This window comes from Euprymna scolopes, chromosome 23 (assembly GCF_053919585.1).
Source record: "Euprymna scolopes isolate OS-2025 chromosome 23, ASM5391958v1, whole genome shotgun sequence".
Taxonomy (NCBI): Eukaryota; Metazoa; Mollusca; class Cephalopoda; order Sepiida; family Sepiolidae; genus Euprymna; species Euprymna scolopes.
The window spans coordinates 43605838-43629907 of record NC_136504.1 but is presented as its reverse complement, the minus strand read 5'-3'; the positions used below and the strand labels follow the sequence as shown (position 1 = coordinate 43629907).

Here is a 24070-nt window from a genome sequence, read left to right as displayed (position 1 = left end):
ATTTTTGTCCGTCTGTAAGATTTACATTTGAAATAACATTTTTACGTATGTGACACGTAAATGTGAAATAGTATTTTTGTCCGCCTGTAAGATTTACATTTAAAATAACATTTTTACATATGTGACACGTAAATGTGAAATAGTATTTTTGTCCGTCTGTAAGATTTACATTTGAAATAACATTTTTACGTATGTGACACGTAAATGTGAAATAGTATTTTTGTCCGTCTGTAAGATTTACATTTGAAATAACATTTTTACGTATGTGACACGTAAATGTGAAATAGTATTTTTGTCCGCCTGTAAGATTTACATTTCAAATAACATTTTTACATATGTGACACGTAAATGTGAAATAGTATTTTTGTCCGTCTGTAAGATTTACATTTGAAATAACATTTTTACGTATGTGACACGTAAATGTGAAATAGTATTTTTGTCCGTCTGTAAGATTTACATTTGAAATAACATTTTTACGTATGTGACACGTAAATGTGAAATAGTATTTTTGTCCGTCTGTAAGATTTACATTTGAAATAATATTTTTACGTATGTGACACGTAAATGTGAAATAGTATTTTTGTCCGTCTGTAAGATTTACATTTAAAATAACATTTTTACGTATGTGACACGTAAATGTGAAATAGTATTTTTGTCCGTCTGTAAGATTTACATTTGAAATAACATTTTTACGTATGTGACACGTAAATGTGAAATAGTATTTTTTCCGTCTGTAAGATTTACATTTTAAATAATATTTTTACGTATGTGACACGTAAATGTGAAATAGTATTTTTGTCCGTCTGTAAGATTTACATTTGAAATAACATTTTTACGTATGTGACACGTAAATGTGAAATAGTATTTTTTTCCATCTGTAAGATTTACATTTAAAATAACAGTTTTACATATGTGACACGTAAATGTGAAATAGTATTTTTTTCCATCTGTAAGATTTACATTTAAAATAACAGTTTTACATATGTGACACGTAAATATGAAATAGTATTTTTTTCCATCTGTAAGATTTACATTTAAAATAACAGTTTTACATATGTGACACGTAAATGTGAAATAGTATTTTTTTCCATCTGTAAGATTTACATTTAAAATAACAGTTTTACATATGTGACACGTAAATGTGAAATAGTATTTTTTTCCATCTGTAAGATTTACATTTAAAATAACAGTTTTACATATGTGACACGTAAATGTGAAATAGTATTTTTTTCCATCTGTAAGATTTACATTTAAAATAACAGTTTTACATATGTGACACGTAAATGTGAAATAGTATTTTTGTCCGCCTGTAAGATTTACATTTTAAATAATATTTTATCATGGTGTTTGGTTTGGTTGCTTTGTAGAGGGAAATTGTTATTTTTGTGTTTAGCTTTGCTGAGCATTAATCAAAATTACTGAATTAAATCACGAGAAAAGGGTCGATATGTCATGAAACAAAACAATCAAACTAAAAACGATTAAACTTTATTTTTTATGATAAAATTTTATTTTGATGCCCGAATAAATTTATAGAGCGAAAGAGAGAAACTTGTTTGAGATTGGCATTTTATAATAAGGTCACGGCATATGTATTTCTCTTACTAGCCTTGTCTATATAAATAAAACAGGATAAGTATATGTGTGTCTGTCCGTTTGTCTGTCTGCAAATATTTAGTCGATAAACTCTTAATCTACTGATCACATAACACTGAAATTAACAGGAAATGGTAATCATGCGCCAAGGATCGTTTATAACAAGTGAAATCTTTGTTTGGATGAATAATGCGTACAAGCATATAATGACAAGATGAAATGCAAAATGTTCATTTCAACTGGCATATTTTTTACTTCTTTCTGTGCTTGGGCAAAATCATTTCATTTCTTCAAGTCTTTAGTTTTAAATCTTTCTTGGCTACATCTGTAGGAGACACGGCTGGAGTGTTAAATGTTTTGGTTTCAATTCTAGCTGATGGCACCCAAGTCATTGTTTTTTTTTTTTTTTTTAACTTAACACTACTATATATTAGGCACAATATAATATTCAATATAGAATTAGCTCTATAATAATAAATACGAAATCTGTATGGATTAAAATATATTTAACGTATTTTACGATCTGGCAAGGCCGAGCGCCCCCCTCTATTTGAAATAAATAAAATGGTCACTAAGTTTTTATTTAAGTAAAATATGAACTGACATTGTCCCAAAGAAAAAGTGAAAAAAAAAAGCCAAAAGCAAAACGAAAACAAAAAAAACTCCCATATACAAGAAAAGAACTGTAAGTTAACTCTCTCTCTCTCTCTCTCTCTCTCTCTCTCTCTCTCTCTCTCTGACAAACTCTCATGGAACTTTTTAATTGTTGAAGTCTTACCGTGGGTGTGCAGGGAGTGAGTTCAGGCCGAGGAAAGGAAAAACAAAGATGGCGGCCATCTTTTTATTACGTGCATTCTCGCAAAATCTTGTGTGCGCATGAAGCTGGAAACTACAAAACGAGCTTCATTTTTCGGTGCTGAAGAGATTCCAGATCTGGCAGGAGAGTAGGTGCAACGGGAATGGAGATTCTACTTTCTCGGATTTATTTCCCTTTTGCGTGTTTGAGATGAACCTCCCCCCCCCTCGGGAGGTGCAAGCTATTTCGGCGATGGCCAACGCTGGCTTAAGCAACATGATTAAGCCTTTTAATGGCGACGGTGATGTGGTGGCATGGCTTAAAAAAGTGGATCTTGTGGCAAGGATTCAAAAGTTGGACGATGTGGCCGCAGTAATACCACTGTTTCTAGAAGGGGGACGCGCTGGCCCTCTGTTTGGAGTTTTCGAGGCCTTTAATAAGATGAAGGAAAAGAGGTGGACTGGTGAATCTGTTGATGTCTACGCGAACGAGATAAAGAGATTGGTTGAGTTGTCGGGCATCAGGAGACACGCTACGAGTCACATAGTCAAAATGACATTCATTACCGGGTTCCGGGAAGAGATATCGAAACGTTTGCAGCAGGTGCCGGGAGTGGAGATGCTGGATGTGAGTGAGCTGCTCAAAACTGCAAACGGTACAGCAGGATGTGGGTAGGAGTCTGCCGAACCTGAGGGTGGCATGCTTCGAATGTGGTGGACCACATATGAGAAGAGACTGCAGGAAATTCTTGCAATGGACAGTGTGTTATAAATGCAATCGGAGAGGCCATTTAGCGGTGAAATGCATGAGTTCAGGAAACTGGCAAGGAGAAGCCGAAGCGCCAGCGGCCGCCCCGATTAGAGAATAGTGGCGCACTCGCAGCAGATGCCCAAGCAGATCATGGTGGAAGAACGGGGAGTTATGGCCCTGATTGACACTGGCTGTATCACTACCATGGTGCACACAACCCTGGTCGGAAGATGGAAAGGGAGGGGTGAAGTAGTGGCATTCAATGAGTCGCGAGTGAAGTGTCGAGGAAGGAAGACCGTCACTATTGATATTGCTAAACACTGGATGAGGGCCCATGCAATTGTCACCGATCATCTGGTGCCTGGCGTCCAAGCCATCATTGGAATGGATGTGATATGCCGACTTGGAGGCGTTATCATCACATGCAACAACGTGAGCTTTGGACTAGCTGAGTGCGCAGTGACAGAGCAAGCTCCCGGAGAGACCAACAAGGTTGGGAAGGAAAGAAAAATGTTGATCAAAGATCAGGACTTCCGAGCCGAATTCGATGGAGAGCAGTGGACGTTTGAGTGGGCATGGAAACATCAAGCACCATCGCTGACAAACAGGGTGGCGTGCTACACTAATTCACTTAGAGGAGGGGCGAGAAAGGAGTTTGAACAAGAAGTGGACCGATGGATTGGGGAGGGTATACTGCTGCCTTGGATGGATGATGTTGAGTCGGGTATTTTGCCGTTGATGGCCGTTCTGCAACCAACTAAAGGGAAAGTAAGACCGGTCCTGGATTTCCGAGAGCTGAACCAACATGTTGAGTGCCATACTGGAGGCAACACCGTAGATGTATGCAGTGAGACCATTAGAGAATGGAGGCAGATGAATGGGGCGTCTACATTGGTAGATCTAAAATCTGCCTATTTGCAACTCCACATCACCAAGAAGCTCTGGAAATACCAGTTAGTCAGGTACAAAGGCAAAACCTACTGCCTTATGCGAGTGGGGTTCGGGTTGAATTCGGCACCCAAGATCATGTCAACCATCCTCAGGAATATTCTGGAAACCATGGGGGTAGTGAGTTCATACATAGACAACATTCTTGTGAATGAGACTCTGGTAACTGCCAAGGAGGTGGTGGCTCATTTGAAGAGATTTGGGTTGGTCGCCATTACAGGGGTGGACTTTACCTGACCATGATTGACTGCAGGCCTGGACGATTTGCCCTATGGAAGAAGCTACATGGAGGAACAGTCAATGAAATAGTGGCAATCCTCGATGAGGTGTTTTTGGAGCAAGGTCCCGTGGAAGAGCTGTTAACGACAACGGGACCGCATTCAAGTCAGTAGCAGTGATGGAAGTAATTGATAAATGGAATATCCAACAATTTTTCAGAGCTGCTTACAGACCCAGTGGCAATGGGATCATGGAGAGAAACCACTGCACCATAAAGGCAGTTGCGGAAAGAGGAGGCACCTCACCTGAGCAAGCTGTCTACTGGCATAATATGTCGCCTAGATTCGGACAAGTGCCAGAGACAGTTCCACAACTGTCAATGTTCGCATATTCCTGGAGGCATCCCAGGGTTGAGCTGGCAAGCAGAGAGGCAGAGGCTATAGGGACCATTAAACTTGGGGATGAGGTATGGGTGAAGCCACCGGGGTCGCGCTGCACAACACAATGGAGTAGAGGTCGCGTGACTGGGAGGAACACCAGAAACAACATTGTGGTGGACGGAGTATCAAGGCATATTCTCAACATCAGACCAGTGGAAGGCGAAGCAATGGAGGAGAATGTGCAGCAACAGGAGGAGGACGAGACACCTCAGAGGCCAAGTAGAGAGAGACGACCGCCACAGTGGATGAGAGATTACGAAATATGATCTTGAGATCAGAGAGGTGTGTGGTCAGAAGCTAAGAAAAACAGAAGTCTTACCGTAGGTGTGCAGCGAGTGAGTTCAGGCCGAGAAAAGGAAAAACAAAGATGGCGGCCAGCATTTTTTTACGTGCGTTCTTGCAAAATCTTGTGTGCGCGTGAAGCTGGAAACTACAAAACGAGCTTAATTTTTCAGTGCTGGGTGATTCCAGATCTGGCAGGAGAGTAGGTGCAACGGGAGTGGAGATTCTACTTTCTCGGATTTATTTCCCTTTTGTGTGTTTGAGGTGATTTCCCCCCCCCCTCGGGAGGCGCAGATATGACGATTTTTCGATCAGTGTTCGATTTAAAAATAAGTCTCTTGCCTAATAACTTGATAATCTTCTCTTTTGTTTCATTTTTCTTCCTTTTAGTTAAATTCCATAATCGATTTTTAATCAATAAAATTTATATTTTTTAATGATGTCGTCTCTGTTGTTTTTGCATGTGTTCGTCCTTCATCATTTTTTTTTTCCTGTCCTAAGAATGAGATTATCCCATCTCTATACTTCAGTGTCATTTTTGCCATGAATCCAGCTAAATTTATTTATCTTTTTTTTATCAATTTGTTATGTTCGTTTTTCCACCGTTTCGAGTGGAATCAATATATATCATAATATTTTATATATATATATATATATATAGTTTGTTCAAATATAATTTTTTTTAAAATATAATCATCCACTGACACGTGTTTCGTCGTCTACGACTCCTCAGAGTGGCTGAATCTAGCGAGATTCGAAATCGGGACCCCACGGTAATGAGCCTAAACCCCTTACCGCTCATCCATCTCGCACGACTTTGGATATATCCTTTCCTTAGATGTTATTTGTTTTTGCGATACGTTTTGAATAAATTCAATTATTTACAAAAGTGCATTTTTTTTACCTAAATGCGAGTTGGGAATAAATTTCCCTTCAACCAATTTGGTACCCCCACATGGGGAGCGGCATATATGTTATTTTTAAAATATAATTATCCTCTGGCACATGTTTCGCTAGATTCAGCCACTCTGATGATGTATTTAGACTTTTTCAATTTTGACCCATTTTTGACCCCTTAAAAACTATTTTAAACAACTAAAGGTCCATAAAAAAAAACGGTTCATAAAAAAAAAAAATCCCATTATTTTAGACCCTTATCACCGCTTTGCGACTTTTAGTTTCGGGAGAGATAGAGTTTGAAAAATATGGAGACAGACAGACAGACCTTTTATATATTACTGGTGGGAGTGGGGGCACCCGGCTTTGCCCGGGTGTAAAATACGCTTAAATATGATATTTTAATTTGTCCAGATTTCGTATACATTATTATAGTCATGATTTCAAAAGTAAAAAAAAAAATGTATTTGAGTGCGATCAGCTAGAATCGAAACCAAAACTTTAGCATTCAAAGCTGATGAGTGATGTTACCACTGTACCAACGTAACACGAATATGAACTGATTAAAATTAAAAATTAAAAATAAGCTAAGATCAATGTACAACATGTATAACGATTTTTTCAATTTTGACCCATTTTGACCCCTTAAAAACTATTTTAACCGGCTAAAAACCCATAAAATAACGGTTCGTAAAAAAAAAAAAATCCAATCATTTGAGGCCTCTAGCGCCGCTCTGCGACTTTTAGTTTCGGAGGAGATCGAGTTTGAAAACATGCAGACAGACAGACAGACATATAGCTGTTTATATATTAGATGTCATAACCCAGTATAAAATAGCATTTTAATTTGATATGTCATACTCCAGTGTTTTCATTGGTTTTTCATTCAACAATCTAAAATAGGATTTCCTTGGGTTTGTCAAACATCTGTATATAATAGCATTTCCCTGAGTATCTTTTTCTCGAGTGTGAAATAGTCTTTTCTTTCACTCACGTAAAATAGCATGTCTTTTCGTATGTCATACTTTAATGAGAAATAGCATTTCCCTTGGTACATCACATCTCTTAACGCTCGCATTGAATGGACGCATCTTAAGAATATCCATTCGTTCTTCCCCCCTCTTTAAATAGATCCTGATGATTTCTTTTGGAAAGACCGTTCCTAGTTTGTGTGTCATGCTGAAGAGAAGTAACAGATGTTGATGTTAACGTGCTATTTTTTCCTTCCTTTTCGTCTTCTTCCTATTCTTTTTGTTTCCTCCCTTTTTGTTCCTCCTCTTCGTTTTTTTTTTTTCTGAGTTGTGCATGCTGAGTTTGCCAGATGACTCCAAATCGATGCCATACACCGGTTTGATTGGGAGAGTAATAAAGTGGTGCTTAGCTTACCCCCCCCCCCCCCCCATGAAAATGGTTTCTTTCAGCAGGAAAGAATCCCGACCCCCACTTATTGCTGTTAGCCATTACACCAGACATTCGTTATCCCTGTTATCTCTCCCTTAAAAAAAAAAAAAAAAAATCTTGAAAAAATTACCGACAATTAGTTTTTCACATATGATAGATTATCAAACATTTTCTATTCTAATGAAAACATTTGCTCTTTATTTAGTCCGTGGAATTGCTACTATCGGCATGCGAAGATGCAAAGGTCAGTTATCTCGTACCTGAAAAACAATGCTTTGTGGAAACGGGACTTATTAAACCGAAACGACAACTCATCTTAAACCTCTGCTACCTTGCTTTATAAGAAAGATTTAGGGGGAATAAACACTAAGAAAAAATCCGGAGCCAATGTCCTCAAGATAGTCTGAAGCTGTATCCATCAAAAGTTTTCGTTCAATTCCCAGTTAAAATGTCAGCTCAAAGCCAAGAGACAGACCCAAAGGAAAATCCGGCTCTGCAAATTAATAGGATTATCATCAAGAGATGTTTTCATTTCCTTGATATTTTAATTGTTTGAAATAATTTTGTTTTGTTTTCTGCAGCAAACAGTGAAAATGAATGGCCCCACAATCTTCTGTGGTTCCCCTCTCAAGTTACTCGTTGATATGGAGCTAGTATCTATATATTAATACCGTTGGAGGATAGAACGTGATATCATACTCCGAACATTCAATTAGTATATAAATACATCAATTTAATGTTCATAGTATGATATCACCTTCTGTCTTCCTTTTTAATAAATAGGATCTCCCAATCACCGAAGATGCAATGTAAAAAAGTAAAATAAAATAATGATGTCGGTTTCAGCTGTACGTGAAACAAAAATATACCTTCTTGGTCTTCTGGCTAGGATCTAAGGGTAGTACCTGTCCTGTCTAAAGATGGTATAATGATATCCTGGGGTTTCCGTTCGCGTCGGGTGTCCATATAATGGAAATACGTCACACACTACTATAAGGATTTTAGAGATAGACCGTAACAACCAGATATATTCTGACACTACATTAACCAGATTACTAAATAAATATTTTTACAGTTTTAACATAAGGGATACAATAATATTGCAAGGTCTCAATCTATGCTGAACGTTCACAAAATGCCCAGCAGTAATATATTACATATGATGCCATTGCGGAATTTCCACAGGTCCCACTAGTGCTATATATATATATATATATATATATATATATATATATATATATATATATATATATATATATATATATATATATATAAACACTCCCTATCTGGGGTTACGAAGTTGGTAAAAGGGAAAATTATTCCCAACTCACATTTAGGTAAAAATGCACTTTAGCATAAATAATTGAATTCATTCAAAGCGTATCGCAAAAACAAAAACAAATAAAAAACATCTACGTAAATCGCGATTAATCCAAACAGTTGTGCAAGATGGACCAGTGGTAGGAGGTTAGGCTTCTTACCATGGAGTCCCGATTTTGAATCTCGCTAGATTCAGCCACTCTGATGAGTCGTAAACGATGGAACGCGTGTCAGTGGATAGTTATATTTTTAAAATAATTATATTTTAAAAAACTATATATATTTGTTTACTGTTTTGGGGAAAAAGAATTCCAACGAAGTGCTCGATTACAAAGAAAAATTTTTTCGATATAAGAGCTTAATATTTATTTATTTAATTGTACAGAAGTTCAGAATAAGGTACCAATGTTTTTCTAAACTTCTGTACAATTAAATATATATATATATATATATATATATATATATATATATATATATATATATAACGCTGTGTGTGTGTGTGTGTGTGTGTGTGTGTGTGTCTGGTCACGAATAGGCTCCTATATGGTTGACTATTTAAAAAAAAAACTGATTACATATAATGATAGAAGATGTATCAAGGATCAGGAATGGGTATGTTTGATCTGGCAGAATGGTGGTTCATAAAAATTGTGGGGTCTTCGTTCGCGCCTGGCCTCCAAAGTATGGAAATAAAAAATTAAAAAAAAAACGTTTACAAGGGTTTTTTTTATATAGATGTACATAACAATACTTTGATAAGTATGTTTCAACTTAAATAGGGATGGTATAATAAAATTGTTGGGTCTGCGTTCGCGCCTGTACTCCATGGAAATATTGCACAAACTTTAACAAACTTTTAATATCTATTTGCGTAAGTATACTTTGATAATTATGTTTCACTTTGAAGAAATATGGTATAATAAAATTATTGGGTGTTCGTTCGCGCCTGACCTCCATAGAATGTAAATATGTCACAAAGTTTAACAAGTTTTTTTAAAAGGGATGAGGGTCCACAATAATACCTTAACTTTAATCTTAATTCACGTTAGCTTTTATTTATCTTTTGAGTTGAATCATATTGTGTGGAATAAATTCACATCATAAATTCACGTTCTTATTAAAGTGAAAGCCAACAACAAAAAAAAAAGTCGGAACTTGAGACAATTCTCGACACAAATTTTGCATAACTCTGTTTTTTTTCCTTCGCCACTTGCACGTGGCACTCTTTCGAAAATAGATAAATAGATAAATAATAAAAAAATAAGAACGTTACTTGTTATCGTGTAAAAAGAAGGAAAATATCCTGCTCACGTGATTACGTGTCTTTTTACATAACATTTTTATTTCTATTTATATATCTGTTTAAGTTTTTTCAGTGTACTAGAAGGAATTCAGTTAATTACAACCCTTTCTGCGTGTTCTTTACATTACAATCGTACAACCCTGAATCCGACGGCGCAATACTACACCGTTCAATACTGTAAAACTAAAACGAAGCTGTTCTGCTTGAAAAGGGCGCCATTTTCTTCTTATTCATATTTATATCGATTATTTCCTTAAACACTTAAGTAATTACGTGATTACTTTTTTAATATCCCATTTTGCTGTTTCGGATTATTTTACTAAAGTAAGTAAAGCTTCATTATTTTTCAAAACTGTTTTTGTTTCTTTGTTTTTCGATATTTCGTCGATATTATTTAGTAAGAGTGTTTAGCAGAAAAGCCAACAAACGACTACTCGAAAAAATAAATATACAAGAAATAAATGTTACCAATAATGTTAGTCAATAAAAGTTCAGTTCATGCTTTTTTTTTTGTTTTGAAATAGTTTTTAATGCTCTTTACTTGAAATAATTTCAGCGAACCGAAATTTGAGGCGATAACTACTTAAATGAATTTTTATATAAACTACACATGCCATAATCGAATATTCCTCAAGCACAAAATAACGGAAAACATTAAAATATGTTTATAAATATTCCTTACGTTGACGGAACTCCCTTAAATTGTTAACACAGAATGCTCAGGTGCCCCTCCTTCAAATTGAAAACGGGGCTCTCCATTTCAAAGTCACTACCATTTTGATTTTTTTAAACCGGTTCGTAAATTAAAAAAAACAATTTTTTTTTGTTTTTACAAATTACTTAAAAATACAAACCAATGAACTTTTCTATCATAAAAGTAACTTTTATTGGCTATGGTAACATTTATTTCTTGTATATTTATATTATTATATATATATATAACATTTTCTCTTTGTAAGGAAACTTCATTTTGTTGGTCACTCTTGGCTACGAATGGAAACAAAGTTGATATAAAAAAATATATTTTCGCGAAAATTATCTTTACTTTCATCATATTTTGCTTAGGGTAAAATTTTTGAGTATCAAAACCTATCTCTTTACAACCCCTCCTTTTCATAACCTATCATACTTTCATCAATCACAGTACATTTTCTATAGGCTGTTTTTGAACCCAGTCAACGACGGGTACTTCTGCTAGTATATATATATATATATATATATATATATATATATATATATATATATATAGTGTTTCCTTTTCAGATTAAATATGTTTTTAACTCATTTCAAAGTGTTTTTTAACATATTTCATTAACTGTTTGCTCATATATATATATATATATATATATATATATATATATATATATATATATATATATATATATATATAAAATATTACGATATATATTGATTCCACTGGAAACGGTGGAAAAACGAACGTACAGATTGATAAAAAAAAAAAGATAAATAAATTTTCCTAGATTCATGGCAGAAATGACACTGAAGCATAGAGATGGGATAATCTCATTCTCAAGGCACAGGTAAAAAAAAAAATGATGAAGGATGAACATATGCGAAAACAACAGAGACGCATGATTAAACAATATCAATTTTATTTTAAAAGGAAGAAAAAGGAAACAAAAGAGAAGATTATCAAGTTATTAGGCAAGAGACTTATTTTTAAATCAAACACTGAACGAAAAATCGTCATATCAACAATTAAAAAGTTCCATGAAAGTTTGTGTGTGTGTGTGTGTGAGAGAGAGAGAGAGAGAGAGAGAGAGAGAGAGAGAGAGAGAGAGAGAGAGAGAGAGAGAGAGAGAACTTACAGTTATTTTCTTTTATATGGGAGTTTTTTTTTGTTTTCGTTTTTTTTTGGTGGGGGGTCACTTTTTCTTTGGGACAATGTCAGTTCATATTTTTGGTGGGGGAAAAACATCTTTCATTAATTTCTTATTCTTTCATATCATTTGTCGACATTCTTAGAGATATGGTGGAATTTCGTCCTCAATTTCTTCATTCGTTTATTTATCGTCTGCTAAGATGTCGATAGTTAACAAACATTTACTGTTGGTCTATCTATATTATTAACGCTGTTTGAGAAATATTTCCCGTTCATTTTGTTAATAAACGGCGGAAAAATTTGCTATTTCTTTTCTTGACTCTTTCATTTGTGATATCTATCGTCAGTTTCCGCCGGGAAGGCAGACATTTGCCGCCCGGCGTCCTGGCCTGTCGCCGTCAAATGATACCCTTTTCCAGCAATACCCGTTTCTTTCCTTCTTTTTCATGATTTCTCCTTATTTCGGATTCTGTATTTCATATCGTTTAAAAGTGCAGCGGAACATTGCTGTATCTTGCAATCTCAGCCATTTCCTTTCTTTCTCTGCCTTCATATTTTCTCATTTGCCTCGTTAAGAGACACAACGGAAATTCGTTGTGCTCCCTAATTTTATTATACCATATTTCTTCAAACAGAAACATAATCATCAAAGTATACTTACACAGATAGATATGAAAAGTCTTTATTAAAGTTTGTGTTTATTTCCATTCTATGGAGGCCAGGCGCGAATGCAGACCTCACCATTTTATTATACGATCCCTTATTTAAGTTAAAACATACTTATCAAAGTATTCTTATGTACATCTATATCAAAAACACTTGTAAACGTTTTTTTTTTTTAAGTTTTAAATTTTTTATTTCCATACTTTGTGGACCAGGCGCGAACGCAGACCCCACAACTTTAATGAACCACCGTTCTGAAGGATCAAACATACCCATTCCTGTGTCTCGATACATCTTCTATCATATATTTAAAAATTAAAAGAAAAAAAAGTTTACAATTGTTTTTGATATAGATGTAATCAGTTTTTTTTTAAATCGTCAACCATATAGGAGCCTATTTTCGTGACCAGACACACACACACACACACACACACACACACACACACAGACATTCAGCTTTATATTATATATATATATATATATATATATATATATATATAGTGAGAAAACTACAGTTCGTTGATTAGCCTCGAGCGCAGAGCACGTTTATAGAAATTACTTAAAAACCGAGTTTATATTAAGGAGCCAGAACTCTTAATAGTGAACAACCCCAGAATGTCCTTCCCATTTGCTGCTAGTAGAAAAAAAGGCGACGTCAACAGCTTATTAAATGTTTCTCCTCTTTTGCACGTGTTGTTATTGAAATTTAAATCCAGTTGCCTCAAACCTATTTCAGACAAACCAACGAAAATGCTATTTCAAACAAATGAGACAGACAAATAAAAATGTTATTTTAAACTTAAATGCCAGACCAACGAAAAAGCTACTTCAAACTTAAATGACAGACCAACAAACGTACATATTCCCGACAAACCCGCTTCGCAATAACATCTCACCTCTCCACTGTTGATGTCCCTAAATGCCAGAAAGCTTTCTATTCTAATGGTTTCTTCCCTCGAACAGCTAGACTTTGGAATTCCCTTCCTGCTGCCTGCTTCCCTGGATGAACTGATATGCAGAAGTTTAAATGTAACATAAACAAATATCTTGTTAATTTTTCCTAGACATGCCCCCCAAATAGTAGCCCCTTACATCCAAGTGGCGATATGCTTTGTAAGGGGTGAACATGAGTAAAAACAAAATGCTATTTCAAATTTAAATGGGGCAGACCAATGAAAACGCTATTTCAAACATAAATGACAGACCAACAAAAATGCTATTTCAAACTTAAATGACAGACAAACTAAAATGAGACAAACTAACGAAAACGTTTATACGATGTGTGTGTGTGTGTAAATTTTGGTCTTGTGCTGATAATCTCTTTTTCAGTCTTCCTTGAGTCGAATTTGTAGGAGGTGACAGGATGGTCTGCTTGACGATCCCGTCTTCATGTGTAGTTTAGTTAATTGAATGGTAGCGTGATTGAAAAGCAAAAGGTTGCAAGTGAAAACGAAATATACCGATATGTGATAGTGAGAGAATGTAGATTTATTTACATAAATCTACATGAGAAATAATAAGGATAATAGTTCGTTGAGAAAAGAGTAACGTTACTCGCAATTGATGAGAGGCTGACGGGTTAGTCGGGAGTGCTGGTTGGGTGGCCGATGACAACCTGAGCGGCTTTTCGTTACATGTTGACTGGTCGAGAGTTCAGAGGAAACGAAGGAGAAATATAAGAAACAGGAGGTCACGTGGCTGTGTCGCTCTCCAGTTATCAGAGTTAAAAGACGACAATCGAGTTAGCCTGAGGGTTTCAATTCCCACAAATTTACCATGGAACTTCTTATAGATTTGTAAAGTGACGTGCTAATCATTCATTTGGTTTTCAATTATTCAAGAATTATTTGAAAGAAGAATAACTGCTCTAATTTCTAATTAATCTTCAGTTCTTCAGTTATTGATTGGCTCCATGTAAATAGCTAATAGCGTTCGTCCATTTTGAAACAAATTTATGCAATGAACAAAAGAAACCGAAAAGATGGTTGACAAATATCAACAAACAGCAAATGAAATTTCTGCTATAGAGTTGCGTGCAGGTGTGCGGAGAGGAGGATGGAAACATCGAACATTATTCATGTGATTAAGTAGAGTTTTCAAACCAATTGTAAATTATGATGGACGCTTCTTATTTTAGAGGCGTATAAGAATTTTCTATTAGAAGAGTTGTCTATCTGTCGGTGAGTCTGTTAAGCTTGAATTTATATTTCTGTTAAACTGACACATTTAAGTTTGAATAACATTTTTCGTTGGTCTGTCGCATTTAAGTTTTAAATATTATTTTTATTGGTCTGTCTCATCTAATTTTTAAATATCATTTTCATTGGTCTGTCTCATTTAATTTTTAAATATCATTTTCATTGGTCTGTCTCATTTAATTTTTAAATGTTATTTTCATTGGTCTGTCTCATTTAATTTTTAAATGTTATTTTCATTGGTCTGTCTCATTTAATTTTTAAATATTATTTTCATTGGTCTGTCTCATTTTATTTTTAAATATTATTTTTATTGGTCTGTCTCATTTAATCTTTAAATATCATTTTCATTGGTCTGTCTCATTTAATTTTTAAATATCATTTTCATTGGTCTGTCTCATTTAATTTTTAAATATCATTTTCATTGGTCTGTCTCATTTAATTTTTAAATATCATTTTCATTGGTCTGTCTCATTTAATTTTTAAATATCATTTTCATTGGTCTGTCTCATTTAATTTTTAAATATCATTTTCATTGGTCTGTCTCATTTAATTTTTAAATATCATTTTCATTGGTCTGTCTCATTTAATTTTTAAATATCATTTTCATTGTTCTGTCTCATTTAATTTTTAAATATCATTTTTATTGGTCTGTCTCATTTAATTTTTAAATATCATTTTCATTGGTCTGTCTCATTTAATTTTTAAATATCATTTTCATTGGTCTGTCTCATTTAATTTTTAAATATCATTTTCATTGGTCTGTCTCATTTAATTTTTAAATATCATTTTCATTGGTCTGTCTCATTTAATTTTTAAATATCATTTTCATTGGTCTGTCTCATTTAATTTTTAAATATCATTTTCATTGGTCTGTCTCATTTAATTTTTAAATATCATTTTCATTGGTCTGTCTCATTTAATTTTTAAATATCATTTTCATTGGTCTGTCTCATTTAATTTTTAAATATCATTTTCATTGGTCTGTCTCATTTAATTTTTAAATATCATTTTCATTGGTCTGTCTCATTTAATTTTTAAATATCATTTTCATTGGTCTGTCTCATTTAATTTTTAAATATCATTTTCATTGGTCTGTCTCATTTAGTTTTTAAATATCATTTTCATTGGTCTGTCTCATTTAATTTTTAAATATCATTTTCATTGGTCTGTCTCATTTAGTTTTTAAATATCATTTTCATTGGTCTGTCTCATTTAATTTTTAAATATCATTTTCATTGGTCTGTCTCATTTAATTTTTAAATATCATTTTCATTGGTCTGTCTCATTTAATTTTTAAATATCATTTTCATTGGTCTGTCTCATTTAATTTTTAAATATCATTTTCATTGGTCTGTCTCATTTAATTTTTAAATATCATTTTCATTGGTCTGTCTCATTTAATTTTTAAATATCATTTTCATTGGTCTGTCTCATTTAATTTTTAAATATCATTTTCATTGGTCTGTCTCATTTAATTTTTAAATATCATTTTCATTGGTCTGTCTCATTTAATTTTTAAATATCATTTTCATTGGTCTGTCTCATTTAATTTTTAAATATCATTTTCATTGGTCTGTCTCATTTAGTTTTTAAATATCATTTTCATTGGTCTGTCTCATTTAGTTTTTAAATATCATTTTCATTGGTCTGTCTCATTTAGTTTTTAAATATCATTTTCATTGGTCTGTCTCATTTAATTTTTAAATATCATTTTCATTGGTCTGTCTCATTTAATTTTTAAATATTATTTTCATTGGTCTGGATAAGTTGAACGCAAGATATAGAATAGAAGCGGATTTAACAATAAGAGAGAGACAATGACAGAAAGATAAGATCAAATAAATGTGTGTTTAGAAACTAACCGATGAATCTGTTCTCTTGATGCCTATTTTTAGTGACGTTTAACATGAAAATGTAACAATGACTATTTCCTGAACAAAGAGTTGCTTTTAGCTGATTCCCACCCCCACTGGAGATTTAAATATCTACTACTAGCGGGGGTACCCGGCGTTGCCCGAGTGTTTGTTTCCGGGACGGCGGGGGGGGGGAGTTTTAAAAAATGTTATGTTAGGTAAGTAGGAAGGATCAAACCCGGAGTCATGAGTAAAAGTAGGAAAATAAAGTGTGAAAAAAAAACAAACAAAAAAAAAAAACATCTGCAACGTTAACAGTTCCGCTACTAAGAAAAGTCCATTCCAGTTGTTTAGGAAAAAAAAAAAAAAAAACGACTACGGTAGGTCGGCGCGAACGTGAAAATATAATATGAATTGTCCAGCATGCTAACCACTACGCCACAGAGCACTGCAGCTTGGTCTAGTGATTTTAAATAACTTCACATGAAAGAACTACGAAACCAAACCGGTGTTCTCTTCTCAACTGTTCCTTGTGAACGATCCCCAAACGGTGTTAAGTGGTGGCAGGGGGAGGAGGAATTTATTAGAGAGAAAATATTTTACCACTTCCATTGATCTTAACCGATTTTGGCCGTGACTTCTCAGCAGAAAAAGTATAGAAATCTAAGATTATCGAGGAATTTGAGAAATAATAAGCCTATAACACACCTCGGATATTGTTCTGCCGTTTGTGCATATTATATTTGCATGAAATATCTTGATTTTTAATCCTATTAATGTCAAAATCAGACGGGGAAAAAATGAGTTCATTTTATTTATATAGAAGATATATCTGACTTTTATATGACATTCTAGCATCAGCAACATTTTCTCAGCAATTAAAAACAAAATTTCAAATATTTTTATGTCAAATGTAATGTGAACAAACATCTTGCTGCTCAATTCCCTACATAGTATCCCAACAAATTCTGTTACAAATAGTAGCCCTTTACATCTGTGCCTTGTAAGGAGTGAAAAAGCAGTAAAAAAAAAAATCTCCCCCATCCAAATTGCCTGCATAAATTAGGCCTCTAGTACAATATTTTTATAGTATACTGGCAGGCTGCCAGGCATTGCCCGATTGTAAAATACGCTTAAATATGATATTTTGATTAATGCAGATTTCGTATTTATTATTATATTATATTGGATTTAATATATTGCAATGATTTTAAAAGTTTTTTTTGAAAAATTGCTTGTGCACCAGCACCGAGAATCGAAACCAAAATGTTTAGCTTAAGATTTACTTTTTCCTTTGATGTTAATGTCTGAGCTATAAAAAAAATCTTTGCTGCAAGGCTAAAAATTAGAACATGAACCAATAGCTATTACGTTATGCATGCGTCGTTCACCTTCACCAAAATTCTTATTTTTATTATTATTTTTAAAATTTTCACACTTTTGCGCCGATTTTTCCCATATATAAAGTTTTGCATCAGTTTGAATACCCTACGTATGAAGTTTTATATCTGTAGGCCAAAAACTGACCGAGGAGTTTGGGAGGCAACATTTTTTCAACAAATATATATACACATACATAAATATATATAGAAAGAGTTTTGTGTTTACTATAACCTTTTTATGCAAATATTATGTAATTATAAATCATGTAGAATATCTGCATGAATATGATTGCACGTAATAGTTAACTAAAGATGATCATCCCATAAGAAAAATGAAAAAAACTAATAGGGAATTATTTAAAATGAATGCTTAAAAGAATATGCAAATTAACTAGATTAATACAATTCCACGACCCATATATAACAAAGTTGTATTTTCTTTTGAAATAAATGGAAGCAAGGGTTTTTAATATGAATATCAATGCACAAAAAAAAAAAAAATAGGAGTACAGATATGCCTTAATTTTGGAGTGAACAAAAGTAAATAAAAAATAGAATATACATTTTATTTTAATCATGACGTAAAAAATCATGAAAATAAAAAGAAAGAAATTTTCATAAGAGGTTCAGGGCCTGGAGTAGACATTCACATAAGTCGTCATTAATTTGCAAGAAACATTGGGTCTTTGTATTATTTGGACTCATCGGACTACTGTCCTCATTCTGAGTTTCATTTTCACGTTTCGGTCGATGTAACCTCCAACCTTCTTGAGGTGCATTTTATCGAACTCAGAAATATTTCTGTCAAACTCGGGAATTTGGACATAAATTCGTATGGAACCCTTTATTTACTTCATAGGGGTGGCATGCTCTTGTTCTGTCAGCCATGACTGGACAGAGGTCCTAAGTAATTCACAATTGTATTTTTCGGTCATCCATCCTGAGAATTGACCCTTTAACGTTAAAGAGAATATCATTTTCACAACTGATTTTCCAAGTACTCTAACAACTGTACCATGGGTCCCCTTGCGAAGTTTAGGGTTTAGGTTAAACCTAAAGAAGGTTGGAGGTTACATTCACCGAAACGTTATGAAAATGAGACTAAAGATGAGAACAGTAATCCAATGAATCCAAATAATACGAATAACCAATCCTCGTCTAAAAAATTCAGAAAAATAACATTGAGTCTGTTTGGAGGGATGATTTTAGGCTTCACTGTCTCTGATTAGACCAAATTAGACACTGACACGAACATTCTTATGACAGTTTTCTATTACTTTCATGCTGGCTCATGGCAAATTGAAAGTGAGTGTTTTGTTTGTGACACCATCACTAGAATGTTGCTTTACGGGGGTTAATGGACCTTTTCTATTTGGTTTTAGGTTTTTCATCAGTTTCCTTCTTTTAGATGAATTGCCTTCACCACGGCTAAATAGCTTCATCTACCCCTTTATAGTAACTATCTGGAATATTAATAGGAAGTTAACAGGTACTACACCTTGCTGAAAGGTGACCTGGAACCGTGCAAGATAAGGATGCTCAGCTCCTTGAGGTATTACATGGGACCACATACAGTAGAATCCCAGAATAAGTTGGCTCTAGGATACGGTTTTTTCAAGTAACAATGTGGAATACAATGTTTTCCTGGTCCCTGGTTACGTTATTTGCCCCCACCTTACGGTGTTATTTATAATATAATTTGTTTATATACATGTATATTATATACTGTACTGTATTTTGTTACTAATTTTTAATGCTGTATCCCGGGATTCTACTGTACCTAAACACATATAGCAGCTAGTATTCCCAGATAGTTCCCCCCCCCACTCTGTTTGGTACTGATTAAACTCAACATTGCTTAACAATAATTGGTGTGTCGACGTGATTATACCGTATATATGGGGAATGTAGCAACATTAAATTTTATGAAATTAATTTCAATAAACGTTGCTTGACTTACACGCCCTTCCCATTCATTCAATGTTGACTAGATCGTTGGCCCCTCTCTCCCCAAAATTATAAATCTAATATGCACCTGTATATAAAATCTTAGAAATAAAAATAATAAAGATAATGTGTTGTTATTGGATAAAGCCTTACGATATAGAAATCCTCATTTAATTCTTAGCTCGCTGGATCTTCCTTGTTGTTATAAATTTTATTTGACCTCAATAATCAAAGATCGGACATGTTGTTAAATGATAAATCTCCAGAACAAATTCCATTGCAACTTAATCTTCCAGCATCACATATCCTACAACTGTCAAACAAGGGGAATAACCCAACATTGCTCTTGCAGCACCACCTATCCTTTTACAATATCTCTAAACTATCAGTCTAAGAATCGGGGAAAACCAGCATCATATAACCTCTCTAAATGGCCATTTTAACAAGGGGAATGTTATCTCTTACGAAAGGGATATATTTGTTTAAAGTAATTGAGTGGTCTTGGCTACTACATCAGATAATAATCTTATTTTTTTGTTTTATTTTACTTCAGTTGAAGTTCTCAGAAATCAAGGGGCTCACAGCCTGGGGCTAACACTTGAACTCTATATGAGATACATAGATATTCGAATGTTAAATTAATGTTCTTTATGTCTCAAACACTGAGTTAGTAAAGAAATTGAGTGTAAGTTTCCTCTCCCCAGTTAACCATTTTCATATCTTGTAGTACATCTTTTATTTTTGTCTCTTGGTCTTACTGAATTCCAGGACCAGAATTTATCTAGTCTGGTGGAGTATCCAGCTTCGTGCTGTTACCTGAGGTAACATCACTTGGAGAAGGTGCACCATTCATCGTAAAAGCTAATGTAAGTTAGCCATAGTGAGGAAATCTTATTTGAGCACTGAATACAAAATGTGATTTGGAATATTTAGTTAGGATTTACTTCTAGGAAAAAGTATCCTCATGCCAGGTTGTACTGGCAAACTCCTGTATAGAGAGACATTAGGCACCCAAGGAAAGTGTCTAGTAGGCATTCAAGTTCTCTCCAGTAGGCATTACTGAATGGGTGTTCAGGTGAGGCTTTCGGCATATCTTTCAACATACTGCTCTACATTCCATATTTATGGTTTAACCAGCCACATCATGTTCTTCTGAGGAGGAATCCGGATGCATTCATATTTATTACCTCAAAGAATACCCTTACACATTGTGTTCACTTTTTTAGTAGAATAAACAAATCTAATATATAAAAGGTTATATGTCTGTCTGTCTCCATATTTTCAAACTCTATGTCCTTCGAAATTAAAAGTCACAGAGCGGCGATAGGGGCCTGAAATGATTGAATTTTGTTACGGACCATTCTTTTATGGGTGTTTAGCCGGTTAAAATAGTTTTTAAGGGGTCAAAAAATAGGTTGAAATTGAAAAAATCGTTAAACATTTTGTACATTCATCTTAGTTTATTTTTAATTTTAATTTTGAATCAGTTCATATTCGTTTCACGTTGGTACAGTGGTAACGTCACCAACTTTGAATGCTTCGGTTTCGATTCTAACTGGTGGAACCTAAATACTTTTTTTTTTTTACTTTTATAAATCACGACTCTATAATAATATATACGAAATCTGGACAAATTAAAATATCATATTTAAGCGTATTTTATGCCCCAGCAAAACCGGGCACCTCCCCTTCCCCACTAGTAAATAAATAAGCAGTACTTCTTTTCGCCTTGCATCCCTTTCAAATTTTTTTGAATTTCCTGTTTCCCTTCTAATTATACAGGTATTCTTTGCTTGGAGATTCTTTCAATTTGCTCAGTATAAGACTTTGGAAAATATGGCAAGAGCATATTTTAGGTGAGTACAATTTCCTCTCTTTGATTGCTCTTTTTCTATTACTAAAACTGTCATTCTGCATGTTATTAGTTCCAGGTGTGAGACCAAACTATCTTGGCAGGGCTTTACGTTGCGAGTGAAACAGTCGCATTTGTGAGTAATTTTTCCAAGTGGCGACTAGAAATAATAAAACGCTTATCTTTTGGCAATTGTTTTTTTTTTTCACCGACAAACTTCCAAAGCTCATTACTAAATGAAAAATGTCTTTTCAACCTTTATATTTTTTTAATAAAACGAGCAAAGTCAATTATTTAAACAATAAAAGGTTTAATAGAACAATATACTTTTTTTTTTGTTAACAAAGGCCGTTTAAAAAAAACATCTAAAGAAATTCTAATGCTTATACCTTCCAGTCTCAACATAAAATTCGGTGGATATTTAGAATCACACTTATTTAAAAACAAAATATGGAAAAAAATTTTTTATGATGTACATACTTGTCATGGAACGAAGAGGTCATATTCCAAAAATCACATGGTTTTGGCTAGTAACTTTTCTATTTAGCTAGTAAACGAAAATATTGTCAAAGGTCAACCCAGAGATAAATTTGTCTATTTACTCTGCATGAATGGAAGACCACCAGAAGGGTTATTGGTGATACCTCTCGAGTGTCTGCGGTTGGAAACTTCATTTATGACAAACTTTTTCTTGTCCACAAAAATGTGTATGGTATCACCATGGTGTTTCAAGTGATTGGCTAGCAAAGGGTTTCTCTCTTTACAAAAGGTCTTCGATTTCACTGAAAGAATGTTATGATGCCATCTGCAATATGACTTCATCCCAAGATCTTTCTGTACTGCATTAGAAATGGCTAAGAACAAGGATCAAAGTTATTCTTAATCCAGGGTAAGAGAATCTTCTAGAATCTTCAGGTCCAATTCAATGAAGTTAAGGGGCATGACTTTCCCATCACTGGCAACAGCTCCAAACACCATGACAGAGGAAGGGTGTTTACTCTGCATGACTGACAGAACACCAGAAGGGTCATTGGCGATAACTCTTTTTCTGCAGTTGGAGATTTTGTCTACTATAAACTTTTTCTCATCCACAAAAATGCGTACGGTACCACCATGGTGTTTCAGGTGATTGAGGAGCAAAAGGCTTCTCTTTTTACGAATGGTCATAGATTTCATTGTAAGGAACTTATGACGTCGTTTGCAATATGACTTCATCCCAAGATCTTTCTGTACAGCATTAAAAATGGCCATTTTGGTTACATTCCGCTTTTTCACTAGATCAGCAACTAATTGTAATGGATTTCTGCACTGGACCGTTTCAAGTCACCAAAAAACTTTCTGGTGCGTATTTTATCACTTCATGAACTGTGAGCCTTCATTTTGAATATCTATACCTTCCCTTAATTTCGCTACAACACTATAATCAGTGCTAGGGGCATAGCCAGTGTCGCTGATAATGTCAGATGTCTTATGCAGAGTGCGGAACAATTCAGCAATAACCATTCTATGGTTAAAGTCTACAATGGAATTCATTTTTTTTTTTAAGTATTTTAATCTGGAACATCAGATTCCAACATTTCAGATTGATAATGCCGCTTTAAAAAAAAATAAAATGTGAATTGAAATTACTCGAATATTGATCATTTTCATCTGGATAGGGTTATCCTATATATATTAGTATTGGTATTTATATCTCCATTTTAAACTTTAAATTTTAAATTCTGATATATATATATATATATATATATATATATATATATATATATATATATATGTGTGTGTGTGTGTGTGTGTTAAATTATATATATATATTATATATATATATTAAATTATATATATATATATAGATGCTTTTATTTGTTTTTTGTTAGCGTGGTAGAAGTTTAGGCTTCTTATCATGGAGTCCTGATTTCGAGTCTCGCTAGATTAAGCTACTCTGATGAGTCAGTGGATAATTATATTTTAAAAATAATATATATATATATATATATATATATATATATATATATATATATATATATATATATTGAATTATATATTTATATATATAGTGTTGAAACTAACTTTATTGCTTGTCACAGTTTACAATACCAGTTTTCTTGCCCTTCGGGCCACGATCACAGTATAATGTCTGTTCTGATGTTACACTTCACCTTTCCTTCATCGATTAGTGGAGAAGTCGTCTGCGGATTTGAATGTAATAATCAAAGAGGAAAGCGCCCTCATGTGTGTGTGTCGTGCGGTCATACAATTTACCTTCAGATGGGATCTGAGAGAAAGAGAAATTAAAGATGGCAGCCATGGATTTATAAGGTGTAGTCTCGTGGAATTTCACGAGATCTTATCTTCCACTGCACATGTATGCAAATGGAATGGGGTC

The 24070-nt window shown here is 33.9% G+C and overlaps 1 protein-coding gene across 2 annotated transcripts in view; it reads left to right on the top strand.

The window, feature by feature from the left end:
- The window catches only part of LOC145245855 (MYCBP-associated protein-like), a 530396-nt gene that overhangs the window by 326758 nt on the left and 179568 nt on the right, over window positions 1-24070 (top strand). For both annotated transcript variants that reach the window (XM_080107561.1, XM_080107562.1), the window contains one exon: window positions 21621-21694. In XM_080107561.1, the coding sequence (XP_079963687.1) occupies window positions 21621-21694 (74 nt within the window). The remainder of the gene's footprint in view (window positions 1-21620; window positions 21695-24070) is intronic.